The 15,556-nt window shown below is 48.4% G+C and overlaps 1 protein-coding gene across 8 annotated transcripts in view; it reads right to left on the bottom strand.

Annotated features, from left to right (window-relative positions):
* Positions 1 to 15,556, bottom strand: part of Pitpnm2 (phosphatidylinositol transfer protein membrane associated 2) — a 138,998-nt gene that overhangs the window by 19,276 nt on the left and 104,166 nt on the right. For all 8 annotated transcript variants that reach the window (XM_057764544.1, XM_057764537.1, XM_057764540.1 and 5 more), the window contains 5 exons: positions 10,121 to 10,335; positions 8,669 to 8,790; positions 7,139 to 7,366; positions 1,957 to 2,259; positions 1,126 to 1,221 (listed from right to left, as the gene is read on the bottom strand). In XM_057764544.1, coding sequence (XP_057620527.1) covers positions 1,126 to 1,221; positions 1,957 to 2,259; positions 7,139 to 7,366; positions 8,669 to 8,790; positions 10,121 to 10,335 — 964 coding nt within the window. The remainder of the gene's footprint in view (positions 1 to 1,125; positions 1,222 to 1,956; positions 2,260 to 7,138; positions 7,367 to 8,668; positions 8,791 to 10,120; positions 10,336 to 15,556) is intronic.

The following is a 15,556-nucleotide window of genomic DNA, read 5'->3' as shown; positions in this document are numbered from 1 at the left end:
CTCCCAGGGTCGGGCAGCTGCCTGGGCTCAAGCTCATGCTGGCCGCCCTCTCCTCCTTGGCTCCTGGGCAGGACTTGAGAAGCCTGCTGTTTGGCAGCTGTGCCTTTGCCCTACAGTCTTTTTCAACATGAGGTGTTTTTCCTCTTTCAAGGAAAAAGAGCCAGCTGGGAAGGGTGGGGCACCAAAGACACCCTTCTCCATTCTTGTCAAGTGCAGAGATTGGCTCAGGAGTCCCCTGTGGCCCCTTTCCAGGTTGTCTAACTCCAGGACAAACCAGAACATGGACTCCCCCAAGTTCTCTCCCTGTAGGTATGGCTGGCCAGGTAATTAAGATGTCACATGTGGGCAGCTCCTCTGCCCCTCCATGCTAGGAGACAGGACAAGAGGACCCTGCTGGTCAGCTGTGGGCACACTCTCATCATTCTGCACTCCTGTTATTTGTGTGCTCTGGGGCTGGTGGGGCTGCCAGTGTGCAGCAGCACCCATCTTCCCGGGCTTGCCTGCTGGCCCCTTTTTGACTTTGTTGAGAGCATCTTTGTGGTTTCGTGTAAGGCAGTGCTTGCATTTTCCGGCACAGGTGAGCAATTGGCTGTGTGCCATTAGTGGGAAAATGGTAAGTTCATCTAGTTTCTGCTTATTGCTTTTTCTAAAGTATCTACATTAGATGCATATTAATTTACATTAATTTAATGAAGAAAAGCAACACCACAATAAAACAAGCACAAAAATTGAAGATGCTGTAAGTCATACTTATGGAGACAAATTAATCTGGGAAAGGCTTTGGTAGAACTCTGTTTCATTTATGAGGTAGGGGTAGGTACGGCTATGTATGTATACATACAGCTATGTAGGTATGGGTAGGTATAACCTACCTATTCCTGTTCAAGAGAACAGCACTCTCCTTCTATGCCCTAAGTCCTGACTTAGACCCTAAACTCAAGTGAGGTGGCTTCCCAGTGACCTCATCTCATTCTCTGTGTTCTACACTCAAGCCCCAGGCTGCCCCCTGTGACGGTGTAGGTACAGGTCACAGGAGCAGTACAGTGACAGGTGCTTCATACCCTTTAACAATTCTTTGCATCTGGTCCCAGAAGTCTCCACAGGCTGTAGGAGCTGCCTACCTACCTTGTGCATCAAAGAACTCATCTTCCGAGCCTTCATCGGAGTCCCTGGCGATGCTCTGCATCCTCCACTCTGAGATGCTATGTCTGGAGGGGCTGGCTGAAAGGCAAAACCCTCGTGTGATGGTCTGGCCTGCAGAGAAAAACTCTGTTGAGCCAGTCACAGCAGGCAGGGAATTGTGATGGCAGCTTGGAGGGCTAAGTGGGAACCATCAGAAAAGTTCACTCTAGACAGAAATGAAGAAAGCAGGGGCTGAGTGTCTAGGGCCCACCTATGTAGACCACTTGGCTGCCTTGTCCAGGGAGAGCTTAGGGTGTATGCTCAGAGTAGCGCTGGACCTGACCATAAGTAAACTCCTTAAATGTGGCCCCAGCAGAGCTGACAGGGCAGCAGGAAGAAACAGAAGAATAGGTATTGGCTCACCTCATCCCAGTGCCATGAGCCCAGGGCCAGGTGCACTGGGCTGGAAAGGCATGTTACAGGGGCTTGACTGGCTGCACGGGGAGACCCTGCTTCACCTTGTGGTCCAGGATCTGATACCTTGAAGATGTCTTCTCTTACTGGGGGGCCTGCCCAGAATCACTCCCCAGAGTCACGAAGTTACAGACTGTCTGTCTGGGGCTTACAGGTAAGTCTGGGGGTTCTGCGTGGAAAAGCAGCTTCACTTCATGGTAAAGTCCCAGCTGGTACCAGTTAGAACGTGAAAGGCTCCACAGAGTTAGCTCTACTATGTCCAGAGGAAAGACCCAGAACTACAAGGACACAGCAGTGGCATGGCTACCCTGGAAACTGGGAAGGTAGGCCTTGAATCAAAAGGCAGGAACCCCAGCTCACCTCCCCGCTTGGAGGATCTCGAGGACTTGGAGGAGGTGGACCACTGCTTCTTCAGGCCCCGGCCCAGGGTCTCCCCATTGCTGCTGCTGGGTTCAGAGGCTGCTGTCGATGCCTGGACCTGAGGGGAGCTGTCCTTGCAGAGCTCCGACGTTCCTTCATTCTCTGCATACTGGGCCATTTTTCGGGACAGCATGAGCTGTACTTCCCTTTCCAGTTCTCGGATGTTCTCCATGGTCAGCCCATACCACTCATCCTGCCAGCACCAGGCCTGCCGGTGGGCCCGCACCATCACCCGCCGCAGGCCTGTACAGAGCCAGGGGAAGAGGCGGGCTCATCTCAGAGGCCGTGTGCACCGGGGCACAGCTGTAGGTCAGCTCGAGTCACTGCTTATTTGTGCCTCAGTTCCTCTATTGCCACCCTAGAAAACTGGCTCCCAGAAGGCCTGGGGAGCGCACGGTGGCCATACACTTGCAGGGCCAGGCTTGTTAAGTAGAGGCTCTGGTCAGAAGCCACAGTTCACTGGAGAGGCTTCATGCCCCAAGGACAAGTGGCACTGTTAATTCCCAAGAGTCTCCTGTCTTGGTGCCTGGTCTACTTTTCTTGTTGAATTTCCCAAAGAAGAGCAGATTTTAAAATGGGTTGGGTTCTCTTTCTGTCTGTCTCGTGTGTGTGTGTGTGTGTGTGTGTGTTATGCATGTGCATATGTATGGAAGCCAGAGGTTGTCAACATTGGGTGTCTTTCCTCTGTTGTTTTTCCACCTTATTTTTTTGAGGCAGGGTCCCTAATTGAACCTAGAATTTGCTGATCTGGCTAGACTGGATGCCAGCTAGCACCAGGAATTCTTCTGTCTCTGCCTCCCCAGCACTTGGATTATAGGCATACACCATTGAGCCTCGTTGGTTTATGTGGGATCAAAGCTCAGTTCTCATGGTTCTGTAGCAAGCATTTTACTGACTGAGTGAGCTACCCCCATAGCCCCACATTTTCTTTAAAAATGAAAAAATTAAAACAAGAGCCTGGTGGTGGTGGGACACACCTTTAATCCCAGTACTCAGGAGGCAGAGGCAGGCAGATCTCTGTGGATTCGAGGCCAGCCTGGTCTACAGAGCGAGTTCCAGGACAGCCAAGGCTACACTGAGAAACCCTGTCTTGAAAAACAAAACAAAACAAACACACAAGAAAAGAAAAGAAAAGAAAAGAAAAGAAAAGAAAAGAAAAGAAAAGAAAAGAAAAAAGCTGGATGCAGTGCTGCATAGCGATCCTAGCACTTGGGATGTGGAGGCAGGAGTTTAAGGTCATAAAGGTATCCTTGGCCAATACTGGGTTGGAGGCCAGCTTGAGTCACATCAGACCCTAATCCAGAAACAAACAAACTAACTAACAAACAAACAAACATAAATCCCAAACAGGGACTGGGGAGTGAGATGGCACGGTGGGTGCCAAGCCTAACAGCTGGAGCTCAATCCTTGGAACCCACACTGTAGAAGGAAAAGCTGTCCTCGACCTCTGCAGTACTTGTTCAGTTCCAGTACCCATAGGCTGCTCACAATCATCTATAACTCTAACTCCAGGAATCCAACACCCTCACCTGGCTTCCACAGGTCTCTGCACTCACATGCACATTCCCACACAGACACACAGATCCCCCTCACAGACACACAGACACAGATATACACACACACACATATACACACAGACACAGATACACATACACAGACATTAAAAAAAAGCATAGAAGGGAAGTAGCACATTAGTGTCCACACCACTCAGCAAAGGACTAGAGTGTCGGGGTTCTTCAAAAACTCCTCTCTTAGCCGGGCGGTGGTGGCGCACGCCTTTAATCCCAGCACTCGGGAGGCTGAGGCAGGCGGATCTCTGTGAGTTCGAGGCCAGCCTGGGCTACAGAGTGAGTTCCAGGACAGGCTCCAAAGCTACAGAGAAACCCTGTCTCGAAAAAACAAAAACAAACAAACAAAAAAACCTTCCTCTCTTCCTAGAAGCACAGGTCCCGGGTTTTGTGTTTGCTGCTTCCTGTTTCTGGGTTTAGTGTGCAGATGTGTTTCCCACAGTGTGTTGGAATGGTCTGTCTGGGGAAACAGACATCTATGCGTTGTGCTGTGTGTTTTCTGCCATGTGCTTCTCTGACTGAGTCTCTCCTTTCCCACACTCTTATGTGGCTCTAGGTGTGGGGTTTGCTATTGACACAACTGAAACACCGTTTTATTTAGGTCTTTTCCTGCTGGTTGGTCTTTGGCTCATCTGTATAATGTAGACCAGGCTGGTCTTCAACTCACAGAGATCTACCTGCCTCTGCTATCTGAGTGCTGGGATTAAAGCTGTGTGTTATCATTGCCTGACTAATTTTTCTATTTTGTGGCCCTGAACATGCTTTAAATGTACATGAGTTTCTCCAGAGGACATCCTTGGGGAGTGATGGCTGGTTCTCAGAGCAGCATTCCGAGAGGTTCAGCCCTGGCATGTCCTCAGGCTTTGCCCCTTTCTCCTCCCATGCCCCATGCCTCCTTTCCTCTGAGGGGCTAGCTGTGGAGACCTCTGTTCACCCATGGAGCAGGATGGTACTCTCCTTCAGCCTCAGCTGACTGTATTTCTAGTTTACACCTGAGGGAGGTCTCAGGAGTGAGTCTCAGTTTCCTTTTCTGGGCCTGTCTTTTGGGCTCACAGTCCACTCTAACTTAACATGGAATGTCTTCCTCGTGGGCTGGCTGGAAGGGATGGATGGCACACTGCACTACTGTAGAGGCACAAAGGGAGCAGCTTAAGTTTTGGGAGTTATTTCTTTCATCATTGTATTGTCAGTACAATGATGTTCACTGTGCTCAGAGAGGGCTGGGTCATGTGTGCCTGCAGCTCTGCACACCGAGATTTACCCCACAGGAGCTCTGCAGAACTGGTACTATTACACCCATCTCACAGATGAGGAAAGTGGGACTCAGAGAGGCAACAGTGACTGCTATGGCAGCATGGGGATGGCATGTCACAGCTATCCTAACAACTGTGCCCCCCACCCTCCTTTCAGAGGAGATCAAACTTCAGAAAGCTGAGGAGTCTGGGTTTTGTCAGAAACTCAGGGGTTACATAGGGATGGTGGGGGAATGGGGATCATAGAGCCTGGGAACCACTATCTCCAGGACCAGGGACCCCCAAGCAGGTCATACAGGGCAGACTACAGTAAAAGGTAGGACAAGTCAGCAAGACAGGGGAGCAAGGAAAGGGCCAGAGTAGCACCACAGTTGCTGCCTGTGAGATGAGGCCTGTGCTCCTGTTTTAGAAGGTGGGGACTATGGACAGGAGGAGGAAGGCCCAGTGAGGTGGACAGGCTGAGATCCAAGCTGCCTCTACAACACTGTCCTCCTGGCCTGAGGTCTCAGTCAGGGATGTGGGGAGGTAGTAGGGAGGCTGTTTTGGTCAATCCCGGCTCCCATGGGTCAGACAGGCAGACTGTAAGGATGTGTTCTACCCTTCTGCCACCTCCACTCAACTGTCATGGACACTGCAGGGGCCTGCTAGAAAAGGAGCAGGAAAGGCTGTATCTGAGATGCTGCCCCGGGGATGCACCTGGTGAAACTGTCCCATGGTGTACAACACCATCAAGGCCATTGTGTACACATCATCACTGCCTTTCCAGGTGGGAGGCTCTGTACTCAGAGCCCAGTGTGCTGCTGAAGGCACAGGTACCTTCCACAATCTCTAGCATCCATACTGCATGGGGCTGTCTACTGATACCTCCACTGCCAGTACAAAGAGTATCTGTTCTGGGTTCAGTTTATGTGGGGGTCTTTGTTCATCTTCTACAAACGGCAACAGTGTCCCATCATGGATAGTCATGAGTGTATAAACAGGCAATAGTGCCCCATCATGGGTAGTCATGAGTGTATAAACAGGAAATAGTCTTTCATCATGGGTAGTCATGAGTGTATAAACAGGAAATAGTCCTCCATCATGGGTAGTCATGAGTGTATAAACAGGAAATAGTGCCCCATCATGGGTAGTCACAGTGTATAAACAGGCAACAGTGCCCCATCATGGGTAGTCATGAGTGTATAAACAGGCAACAGTGCCCCATCATGGGTAGTCATGAGTGTATAAACAGGCAACAGTGCCCCATCATGGGTAGTCATGAGTCAATGTGACGAGGGTGGTGTCAATGATGTTGCTCTATTCACACATAAAGTAAGTTTCCCTTGTTTGTGGTGTCCCAAGGCCTCTTCCTGGATGTTACTGTGGGGTCATGAGTCTAGGGCTCCAAGGGAAATGGAGAAGGGGAGCCTTGGGTCAGCCTTCCTTGGCTGGGGGCTCCCAGGCATCTGTTAGTCCACCTGTTCCTCAGACACCTGCTTTGGGAAGGCCATGTGGGTGTGAAGGGCACAAATCTGAACCACTCTGCCATCTGGAATTTCCAGCCTGTGAAGAAGCAGAGCTAAAAACCAGCTAGGATCTGGACCTCCTCAGATAGAGAGAAAAAAGCCTGGGAGCCAGGAGCCCCAGTGGCAGGAGGGGGGCTGTCTGGCTTCAATGGGGTGCAGGCTACATTATCAGACACCAGCCAGGTCTGGAATGTTTGGGCAATGCATGGACAGCAGGCACACTGGTCACAGACGGCCAAGATAGTGTGGGGAAAGGAGCTGGGCACAGGCTTCAGGGTCTGCGGTAGCTGTTCCTGTTGTCAACTTGACCACACCTGGAATTAACTAAAGCCCAAGCAGCTGGGCACATCTGGGAGGGATTTTTCTGGATTGGATGTTTGAAGTAGGAAGACCCACACTAAATCTGGGAGACACCTTCTGGTGGCAGCCTATATAAACGGCAGTGAAGAAAAAGCTTTGCCCTTTTCCTGCCTGCCCTCACTGTCTTCACTGGCATCAGAGCCTACTTTTTCTGGGTTCCAGTGTGTGCTGAAGACCAGGTGAGACAACCAGCCCCATGGACCAAACGACTAGACTCTTGGACTTCTCATCGGGAGGCAGCCATTGTTAGAGTACTTGAACCACAGCTGACACTACTCTGATAAATCCTGTTTACTCTCTCTCTCAGTTTATCAATCCCATTTCTCTAGAGAACTTAATACAGAGTCACCTCCTAGGAGTAAACTGTAAGTACACAGCCAGCACATGGAGAATGAAGGCAGACGGGCAGGCGTACCCCAGCCCCACACACACTCACCTGTGTCATGGATGAATCTCTCTATCTTGGACTGCATGCCCCAGTATCGGAACTCCACCTTGCAGAGCTTGTAGGCGCACATGATGGGGAGCAGCCGCTTCTTGTACTCCTGAATCCAGTTGTCAGAGAGGGGCCCCCGATGAGTCTTGATTGACTGGAACAGCTTGGGATCTTCTTCAGTCTTATACTCGTTGGGAGGCACAGGATCCTTGACGATGTCGATGATGTCTATGGGGACACCCTGCGAGTGGTCACGTTTGCCCAAATTCTATTCATCCTTTCCAGGACTCATGTATGATGGTGTGTGTTTCTGGTGACTCCCTGCCTGCCAGCCCAGAGCCTTTCCTGTTCCCTTTAGTGTGTGTGACACTGGCACTGAACCTAAGGCCTCACACATGCTAAATAACTGCTCTATCACTAAACTATATCACCAACCCTATTTTTACTTTTTATTTTAAGACAAGGTCATAAACTAAGTTGTCCAGGTGGCTTTGAACTTATGATCCTCCCATCTCCCTGTAAGCAGCTTCAATAACAGCCTGTACTACCTGGTCTGGTTCTTGTAGTTTTTTTCTGCAGTCAGCTTGACATACCATAGTCCACGTGCACAGGTAAATGGGGCAGTGAATCAAGGAGACAATGGGAAGAGAATTCCCATGAAGAATACAGGGTAGGGAAGGGTAGACAAGACTGAGGAACCTTTCCAGAGCAGGGTGGCGTTTTGACCACAGGAGTAGAACAGTGTTGGATTGAGGTGGGATCTTGGGGAACCACTGGGATGCTTGCCAAGGACAGGGGACTATTGTGGAGGGGATGGAGAATCAGGACGCAATGGTCCTTTGTTACTAGATAAGGCTCCTGGATAGCACCTAAGCAAATAGACCCGGGCCAGAGACTACCATCTAGAAGAGGCTTGCAGAACCGTGTTAGGCCCTCAGATGTGTTTTGTTTGCCATTTTGATAAACATTTTATCAATGTTTAAAAACTGGGGAAATTTCATATGAAAAATCTCCAACTCTGATTTCTCTTTTAAAAGATTTAGCTGGGCATGGTGGTGTATACTTTTGATCCTAGTACTCGGGAGGCAGAGGCAGTCAGATCTCTGTGAGTTCTAGGCTAGTCAGAACTACAGAGTAAGACACTGTCTAAAACAAATAAGCTTAACAAATGGAGACTACCTCCTGCATAGTGACATCAGCTGGAGAGCAAAGCAGCAAAGGCCACCGTCACTCCAGCCACAGACACCATAGTGTGGGCGAGTCTACTGTAGGCATGGCATTCACAAGCAGCTTTTAGCCAGACAGCACCCCAAGAGTCCACAAGGCCATGTATAGGGAGGAGAAAGCTGACAGACTTGGCATGCACATTCAGGACATAGAAGCCTGTCCTGCCTCACTCTGTGCCCCATCCTACCCCCCACCTAAGAATCCAACATACTCTCAGGATGAGATCAGGCAAGGGCAGAGGGACAGAGTTAGGGTGGCCTGGGGTGGCAATGCTGCCTGCTAGGTTTCAGCTGTCATGCTCACCTGTTATCAGCTGATTCTTTTCCACAGGAGACAGGTTGAACACATCATTGTTTTCCCCAGTATCGGTCTTATAAAAGGTCTCAATGTCAATGGAGAACTTCTCCACAAAGGGACAGGTGAACCTGAGAGAAAGAACATCCATTGGGACTGAACCCTGGAGGGGCTGTCACTAGCTAGCAGTCTGTTGGACCACACTGGAAACAAAGTAAAGTGGGTAGGTGGCATGGTCGATTACAGATAATGGCCCCCACAGGCTCATATATGTGAATATTTGGTCCCTAGTTGATAGAACTGTTTGGGAAGGATTAGGAGGTGTGGCCTGGTTGGAGGAGGTGTGTCACTGATGGTGGGCTCTGAAGTTTCAGAAGCCCATGCCATTCCCAGTTAGTGCTCTGTCTCCCTTTGCTTCATGTCTGTGGAGAAGGTGTAAGCTCTCAGCTACTGCTCCAGCACCATGGCTTCCTGCCTGCTGCCATGCTCCCTACTGTGATGGTCATGAACTCATCCTCTGAAACTGTAAGCCCCAATAAACTCTTCTATAAATTGCATTGGTCAAGGTGTCTATTCACAGTAAGAGAAATGTAACGAAGATAGGTGGAGTTAGCTGAGATGTGACAGTCACGTCTATTTCCTATACTACCATCTTGTCCTAAGAATAGCCAAGCCAGCTTGTGGGAGAGAGAGACAGAGATGAAAGCTATTGAACTTCCTTGGTAGCTTCTAGAAGCTTCCCACATCTGGCATCCATATGAGTATGGTGTGGTGGGAATGCCTGCACAGCCACAATGGCAGTGTGCTATGAAGTCAGTGGATCTGGACAGACATTCCTGGTATGTGACACCAGCAAGTAGCCCACTCTGAAAACAGAACAGCTCCTTTCTGGGATGGAGAAGTGCTCTCGGAAATCTTAAGCTAGCTCTCAGCATTTTCCAGGTGTGGGGTTTGAGGGGAGGAAGCCCTGGGAAGCTAAAGGGGAATACCCTTGCTCAGTGAGAGCTAGCACTGAGGAGAAAAGAGTGAAGATCCTCTGCTGGGGTTCTGAGAAAAGCCCTGCTTACCAAGGGATGTATTAACAATGCTACAGAAGCCTTAGAGTCCCAGAGTTGGGAGACTTTGGACCATCTGGTCTACCTTCAGTTCACACTTCTTCCTAGCAGGCTGTCTCTGTTCATGGGAACTTAGAGAATGTTCATTCCCTGAACTTTCCTAGATGCCAGTCCTTGCTCAGTCACAGCCTTCATGACTTTAATTGCCATTTCTTGGAGGCAGGCATACAGGGGCATCTGTCCCGTTCCTGCATGTGACCACTTGTGAACCATTAGGGGACATGTGTGAGGCAGAGTTTGATGCTTGTAGGGGTGCAGGGGGTTGAGCCTGCCAGGAGAATTCCTGGACACACGCTGTGGAGTTTCCCTAACAGATGGCATGCTGAGGAGGTAGAGGCAGGCACACCTGGTTCGGGTGTAGGGGTAGGCATTCCAGGACTCCTCCACCACCCGCAAGGCTGCCTTGGGCAAGATGGCACGGAACCAGCCAGGGATGTGCATGCCCACATGATACACCTTGTGGGTGTACTGCCCAGAGCCACCAGGACCATCTGTGTAGGGCCGGTTCTCCAGGATCTCCACGCCACTGCCTTGTCCATAGGTCTCGTTGCGGCTTTTCTTCTATGGGGGAAAACATGTGGATGTGTAGTCAACATAGAGAAGAGGCTTAGAGGACAGAACAGGAAAGGTCTTCAGCCTTGAGGCTGGCTCTTTCTGTGTCACCTTAGGACACCACAGCCTCCTAAATCTGCACTGTGGCTCTATGAGCCCCAAGTCTTCTGAAGGAAGAGAACAGAGCCCTGAGTTTTTTCTTTAAGTATAAGTAAGTATCAAAAGCACAAATCATCTATTTTGACTCCTATCTATCCTAGGGCTGAGCTTTCCCAAGATGCCCATTTTCCGACCTTTCTCTTCTTCCTCCTCCCTGTCTTTGTGACAGGGTCTCTGGCTGACCTGAACTTCCTTTGTAGATCAGGCTGGCCTTAAACTTGAACTCACTTGATCAGCTTACTTTGCCTCCTAAGTGCTGGGGTTAAAGGAGAGCACTGCCACACCTGGCCTCTTCTTTCTTTTCTTTTGTTTGTTTATTTTTTGAGACAAGGTCCCAGCATAGGGGGGATGGAACTGATTTGCATTTCTAGCCTCCTAAAGGGGTCACAAGTGCATCCATCTCACCAGTGCTGGCTGCCTACTCCTGCTTCTATGCAGTTTTGCACTGTTTGTTCCAGGCACAATAATTAGGCAAGAAAAAGAAATAATAAAAGGCATCCAAACTGGAAAAGAAAAAGTAAAAATCATTTTAGTTTGTTGAGAATATAATCTTTATATAGAAAACTCTAAAGAATTTTCCTTAAATCTCTTAGGCTTAATTAAATGAATTCAGCAAAGCTTCAGAACACAAAATCAACACACTAAGCTGAAGAACACAAAAAGGAAACTGGTTGTGTTTATAAAAGCATTTGTCAGAACAAACAGGAATCCATTTGACCAGAGGTGAAAACTGAAGACCACAGAACCAAAAGAAACTAAAGACCTACACAACTGGAAAAACACCCTCTCTTCATAGGTTAGACTCAACATTGTGAAGACAACAATAATCCCAAAGAAGCCTGCAGGACCTGTGCAGTCACCAGCAAAATTCTAGTGTTTTTATTTTGTAGGAGCAGCACATGGATGCTACAATCCATACGTTATTGAAAAAGGTCCCAAACATCTGTAAACAACAACAAAAACTAAAGCAAGCTGGAATCTCACCTCTCTGTATCACACAAAACCTTGTACTTGAATGGCGCATTCCTCACAGCAGCCAGAAGGTAGAAACCATCCAGCTGGCCACCAGCTGAAGAAAGGGTATACCCTGGCCTGGGAGATGACTCAGCAGGTAAGAGTGCTTGTTGTGCAAGCACAGGGGTCTGAATTCAGAACCCTGGAAGCCATGTAAAGCCATGTGTGGCTGCATGCATGCCTGCAACCCCAACATTGTAGAGGGCAGAGACAACAGGATGTGGGACTTGCCAGCTGCCTAGCTGCCTCAAAGGACAGACCCTCTCTCAAAATAATAAGGTGCAGAATAACAGACAGGACATCTGGCATTGCCCTCTGTTTGCTTAGGACTTAAGGGGTTCTTTGGACACACAGGTTTACTGGGAGCTAAGAAAATTCTGTTTCCAGAACTGGCACTGCTCCCAAAGGTCTATTCACTTGCCATGAGCCCACCACAGTGGTGCTTATGAGCCATGTACATTCTATATGTGCAAATTCTTGAGTTAAACATAAAGAATGATAAGTGATATGCTTGCCCTAAATGGAACATACCCAGTACCCCAATCAAAGCTCAAAGAACACTGTGGAATTGGGGACAAAGAGAACATAAAGCCTGAAGATGGAGAGGTGTGCTATAAACTGTCTTCTGGACACACAATGCCATTGTGTTCATGAACTCATTGCAGCCATAGTTACTACACAAAGTTGTCCAAGACTGGGGGAAGGGCTCAGGGGGCCTCTGGCTGTAAATGGTGGCTTGGGGAGGTGCTGTCAGCTGTCACTTTCTTCAGTGGTGTAGCCAATGCTAAGTTGCCCATGCTCCAGTAAATAATTTCCCACTCATGCAAGCAACCCTAATTAAATGCACTGGGCACCATGCGCATAAAAGTCATGGAGGTGGGGGGCCTTGCTGGGATTCAGTGGGCTGGAGCAGAGATGAGACACTGTAATAGCAAGGGGGTGAAGACAACTAAAATTTATTGTGCACATGTACAAAACTGTCAAAAACTTAAGATGAAAACAATGCAGATCAGCTGGGCTTGGTGCTCATGCCTGTAATTTCAGCAGAAGCAGGGAGATTATGAATTCCAGTTCAGCCTGGGCTATTTAAAAAAAAAAGTCTCAAGCCGGGCGGTGGTGGAGCACGCCTTTAATCCCAGCACTTGGGAGGCAGAGGCAGGTGAATCTCTGTGAGTTCGAGACCAGCCTGGTCTACAGAGCTAGTTCCAGGACAGGCTCCAAAGCCACAGAGAAACCCTGTCTCGAAAAACCAAAAAAAAAAAAAAAAAAAAAAAAAGTCTCTTTGAAAACAACCACCACCGGGGCTAGAGAGATGGCTCAGAGTCTAAGAGCACTGACTGCTCTTCTAGAAGACCGGGGTTCAAATCCCAGCACCCATATGGCAGTTCACACTGTCTGTAACTCTAGGATAAATGTATACATATAGGCTAAAAACACCAATAAAACTAACAACAACAACAACAACAATAATAATAATAAAAGAAAACAACAACCACCAAAACAGAAAAGTAAAGAAAGTTCCAGCAAGATTGTTCGTGGGTAGGGCCCTTGTCACCAAGCCTGGCAACTTGAGTTCAATCCCTAGGACTCACATGGTAGAAGGTAGAACTGACTCCTGAAAATTGCCCTCTGACCTCCACACGCGTGCCATGGAACACATGCTTCCCTGCCCCTTCCCCCCCAAAGAAAGAAAAATAATTTTTGAGAGAGAGGGTCTATCTGTGTACTTCTGGCTCACTATACAGACCAGGCTAGCCTTGAACTCACATAGATCTCCCAAGTTCTGAGGTTAAAAACATGTGCCACCATGCCTGACCCAAATAAATGTAATTTTTTTAAAAAGTGAAGGAAAACCCAGAACTATCCAAGCCAGTGAGAAGTCTCCCTCTGAGTTGTACTGCAAGGAAAAGTTTTAGCACCACGAAAAGCTCCGGCCTCTGAGGACAGCTGGTCCCTGTCTGCCTTGGGAAGACAGTTAACTCTAGCTGTAGTAAGTATTGGGTATGGTCTACAAGGCTCCAAAGTCCAGATATCACTCAGGTTTGTTTCTGAGAAAGGACTGAGGGTACAGGGTTGTAGACCTGGGAACAGAGAGATGGGGAGGGTTCAGATGCTCTGACTTAGTCATTGATGCTTTCAGATGGGACTGGGAAGAGCAGGGCTTGATCTGGACCTGTACAAGGCAACAGATAGGGCCACTCAGAACCCACTGAGGCTGAGATGTACATGCTTTTGCTAAGGAGGAGGCCCACGGGGTACGCCAAGGCTGAGCAGACACCTTCTGGACCCTATCTTTGCCTGCACCTGATCCTCAAGCTGGTAGAATGGGAGCACTCCACATTCTGTATGTGAGGAAACCAAGACACAGGGTACTGGGTGCAGCTCACTCAAGGTGATAGCTGACTACCAGACTACAGATACTTGGGACAGTGTGGAGACAGAAAGGAAGAAGCTGAGATAGCTTGAATCTAAGGAACCACACAAGCATCCCCTCCTGTTGGGTGGGCCTGGTCCTAGACTACTGATCTGTAAGAGTGGGGGCAGCCATGCCTGAAGTGGTGCTGGCAGATACCATGTATATACAGGAATACACACGACTCACAGTCTCCTCCAGGCTGTTGTCTGAGTGTTCTCTTCAGAACCCATCTAGACCGTGTATGCCCTGCTTTGGGCTATCACTCTTCTCAGTAGTCCAGCTACTGGATGTGACTCAGCCTCCAAGGTGAGCAATGCTGTGTTATAGCTACTTTTAAGTGTTACTGTCTACTTTACTGCAGAGGCCCACAGCAGGGTCTGGGTTGGGGCCAGGCACAGGCTGCCTGGAGAGACAGCCAGGGATGCTGGGGTGGAATTGAGTGTTCTGAGATCAGCCTATGATTAGGAAAACTAAGGACTGTTGCCCATTACTGGGCTTAAGCACTGAGGCTGTTGGTCAGGATGTCTATGTTCAGGAGACTTTTCTATACACATGTGTGAGACAAGCATGTATGTGTGTGTGAGACAAGAGGCCATGGATTCAGGGCTCTGCTAGGCAAGACGGCAGGACAATGTTCTTAGAGTCGCCTGCAGACAGATGTGTTGTGTCAGAGCTGTATGCTCAGCATTCGGGAAGCTAAGCCAAGAGGAGAGCTGTGTGTAAGTGAGGAGGGGAACAGACAAAGACTTACTGGGAGGATGTTAGTCACGTATGGAGAAACTGAGGAACAGGAACCAACTGTGATCCTACTCGGTTAGAATGACAGAGAAGCAGAGGAGGCAGCAGAAGTTTTGGCAGGGGCCCCAGCATCACACAGGGCCACAAACTCCGTAATGGACAGGACTCTCTCACTGGCTGATGTTGACAGTAATACATTCCCTGATAGAAACACTAAAACTCTCAGAATAAAATGCAGGGATAGGTCTATGAGCTTGGATTAGACAAAGTTTATACATGTGACACTGGAACTGCTAAGATTGTTTAAAAAGGCAGCTTGGGGCTTGATCTGATCTTAGGGGTGATCAATGTCTACTCATGGGGTAATGGACATAGTGCCTACAAGGAAGATGGGAGGTGGTCCCTTATGAGGCAGATGTGGGTGGGAAAGAAAGAAAGAAAGAAAGAAAGAAAGAAAGAAAGAAAGAAAGAAAGAAAGAGAGTAGCCTGGGAGGCAGAGACAGACGGATCTCTGTGAGTTCAAGGATAACCTGGTTTACAGAGGGAATTCCAGGACAAAGATATACAGAGAACCTGTCTCAAAAAGCCAAAAGTTAAAAGTAAAAATAAAAGAAATAGAGGTTAGAATAAAACCAAGTAAAGATGGAAAATACACAGAGAATCTTGATACTGTATGTTATTATGCTCTCTTTGAATTGTTTGAGTGCTGAGGAAGGAGCAACAGCTGCTAAAAGATATTTGCTTATAAATGCTGTAGAATTAATCCAAGATAGGTATTTTGAAAATACCTTGGCTTTAAAATTGAAGTCATAAGGTATGTTACTTTGGAGAAGAGATTTTGCTTTTGTTTCCATAAAAAATGAGAGGCTGTGGATTTATTCAGAGTTAAGAAAAATCAGCTTT

This window comes from Chionomys nivalis, chromosome 3 (assembly GCF_950005125.1).
Source record: "Chionomys nivalis chromosome 3, mChiNiv1.1, whole genome shotgun sequence".
Lineage (NCBI taxonomy): Eukaryota > Metazoa > Chordata > Mammalia > Rodentia > Cricetidae > Chionomys > Chionomys nivalis.
This window is presented reverse-complemented; position numbering and strand designations above follow the sequence as displayed.